The 2,864-nt window shown below is 35.5% G+C and overlaps 1 protein-coding gene across 1 annotated transcript; it reads left to right on the forward strand.

The window, feature by feature from the left end:
* The first annotated feature begins 296 nt into the window (after nt 1–296).
* Nucleotides 297–2,608, forward strand: LOC118038717 (protein RGF1 INDUCIBLE TRANSCRIPTION FACTOR 1). The gene is made up of 4 exons (XM_035045129.2): nt 297–478; nt 699–914; nt 1,256–1,471; nt 1,929–2,608. The coding sequence occupies exons 1-4, from the start codon at nt 416–418 to the stop codon at nt 2,157–2,159; spliced, it is 726 nt and encodes a 241-aa protein (XP_034901020.1). The 5' UTR covers nt 297–415; the 3' UTR covers nt 2,160–2,608.
* Nucleotides 2,609–2,864: the final 256 nt, after the last annotated feature.

Genomic DNA, 2,864 nt, shown 5'->3' on the forward strand with positions numbered 1-2,864 from the left:
CATTATTATTAATTTAAAAATTACATTATTATTAATTTAAAAATTGTAAAGAATTAGTTAAAGTGGATTTAAACTATCCACGGAACTTTGATTAAAAAAAACAAGAAGAAAAAAATGCAAATATTAATTTTCAAATTAGAAAGTCTAACAAAAACAAAATGGACCAAAGGAAAAAGGAAAAGAAATGAAGAAGAATTAATGGTGAGTTCCTTGGACCAAACGCATCTAATTTTTTGGTTTAGGTTCGGATGTAGAGGTTCGGTGGTAGACTTTTAAGCACAAAGATAAGCACCTCCCACACCTCATCCACCACCCACCACTACAATCTCCTACCCCCACCTCTCTCTATCTGTCTCTCTCTCTCTCTCTTTCTGTGACAAAAAGCTCTCTTTTCTTTCTCCAAAACCGTCCATAGATGATCATCAATGATCAAGAGACCACTGTGAGAGAAATCAAACCCAACATCAGAAGAATCATGGTAATTATAATTAATTGGCTACCACTAGTGCTGTATCTCACATTTATATATCTTGTTGGGAGTAGCAGCATCTGTAATCAAGAAATAGAACACAAGATTAACATCTAACCACATACGTATGTATGTGGTTTGTGTCCATCTTGTGTTTTAACTATTTCTTGATTACAAACGGTGCAGAAATCAAATCTATGTTAATCTTGTTTGAGTATATATATTATAGGGAGGTGGTGGTCCTGATGATGATGTTGATGATCATAAAGAAGACATCAAGTGGCCACCATGGCTGCATCCACTTCTTGAAACAAGCTTCTTTGTTCAATGCAAGCTTCATGCTGATGCTCATAAGAGCGAATGCAATATGTACTGCTTGGATTGCATGAACGGTGCCCTTTGTTCTGTTTGTCTTTCACTCCACAGTGACCATAGAGCTATTCAGGTATGTGCCAGGTGCTAAGGATTTTATTCACCATTTTTTAAAATTAAGTAGCAATACACACACACACACACACAAACACAAACACTGCAGTCATCACGATGCACTGTTCCTTCTTCCCAAGATATCCCCGTGTCTCTCATCTAATGATATGTCCGAAGTCACAAGAATTTGCATCGGTTTCAGCAATGGCATGTTTCTCTTTGATTTGGTGTGTTCAATCCTGAATCCATGGCTTTTTTCTGTTTTTTTAATTGAGAAAAGGGCATCCAGCACATGATTTTTGTCTATTATGGTTTAATCAAATTACCCATTGATGGCATTTTGTCGTTGTCTTCTTGTAGATAAGGAGGTCATCATACCATGATGTGATTAGGGTGTCTGAAATTCAGAAATACTTGGACATAACAGGAGTCCAGACATACATTATCAACAGTGCTAGAATTGTGTTCTTGAATGAGAGGCCTCAGCCTAGGCCTGGTAAAGGTGTTACCAACACTTGCCATGTCTGTGAGCGTAGCCTCCTGGATTCCTTCAGTTTTTGCTCTCTTGGTTGCAAGGTGAAACACGCCCGCACATATTTCCATTTTTATTTTATTTTTATTTCCACTCCTTTGCTTTTTTGTCAACTAAGATATTAATCAATATTTTTCTTTTCATAGATTAAATTAAATGGTTTGCTTTTTTCTCTTGTCTTACCTCCGTATTGACTTTGTTTAATTTACTTCGGAATATTTTCACCCATGGAAATTAAGAGCTTTATAGTGCTTTCTTCTTGTCAACACTCCGCCAACCCCCTCCCCCTCAGAAGTTAATGGAAAAACATTTAATTCTTCATTTATTTGAGGAGGAGGAGGAGGAGAGCCCGAGCCTTACAAACCTTCAGTGCAGCTAGATCGAGTAAACCTAGCTCGATATATCGATTTGTCTTTTCTTATTAAAAGAAGGTCCTTCCGCTATAATTACTTTTCTCATGCTCAACATCGCTGTGCCAGTTCTAATTGAATAACATTTCAGATTGTTGGAACATCAAAGAATTTTAGGAAGAAGAAGAGGTACAAGGAGATGGATGGCTCAGACACTGAAGAATCAATGAAAGGCACCGGCAACGGAGGTGCTAGAAGCAAAGTACAGAGCTTTACACCCTCAACCCCACCTCCAAGTGCTATGAATAATCATAGGACTGCCAAGAGGAGGAAGGGGGTTCCACACAGATCTCCCATGGGAGGATATATCATAGAATACTAGCTAGCTAGTGATGAAGAAGACTACAGCAAATATATCAATATAGTGGTGACCGACGTCCATCAAAAAATAATATATTATTACTATAGCAAACTACCTTAAGTTATTACCATCTTATATATTATGATCAAGAGCATCACTGTCTCTTTATGCTACGAAGTTGCTAACATCTGAGCCTTTGTACCCTGAGGCCGGTGTTGGGCACTGATCAAATGTTCTATATATTTATTTAGAACAAAAGAAATAAGTGATATAGGGAGATACAGCTGAAATGAGCAAAAGAAGTTGGCGATGGTAAGATATATGGGAGCATGAGTAGGGTTTTTTTTTTTTTTTTCCAGCTTTATTATACTAATTTGTCAACTTCACTATGTAAATATTAGTTTGTTGAGAGAGAGTAATGTACTGTAAAAAAAAAATGAATGAATGGGAAGTGCATATTGTGTTGTTAATTATGGTGCCTGCCTGGTAGTGGTTTCTCGTGATATATATATATATATATATATATATTATATATATATATATATATATATATATTATCCTTTAAAATAGCTTTTTATTTTTTTAAGAAAATGCATTTTTTAAGCAATGTCTTGTATTACGTGGATAATTAAATTTTAATTTTTAGGTATTAACTTATTTGTATTGTTGTTTTTATGTTTCTACGTGTGCGATATTGGAATCTTGAAATTTTGAAAGGTTAAAAGT

The sequence above is a fragment of the Populus alba genome, chromosome 19, assembly GCF_005239225.2.
Source record: "Populus alba chromosome 19, ASM523922v2, whole genome shotgun sequence".
NCBI classification, from domain to species: Eukaryota; Viridiplantae; Streptophyta; class Magnoliopsida; order Malpighiales; family Salicaceae; genus Populus; species Populus alba.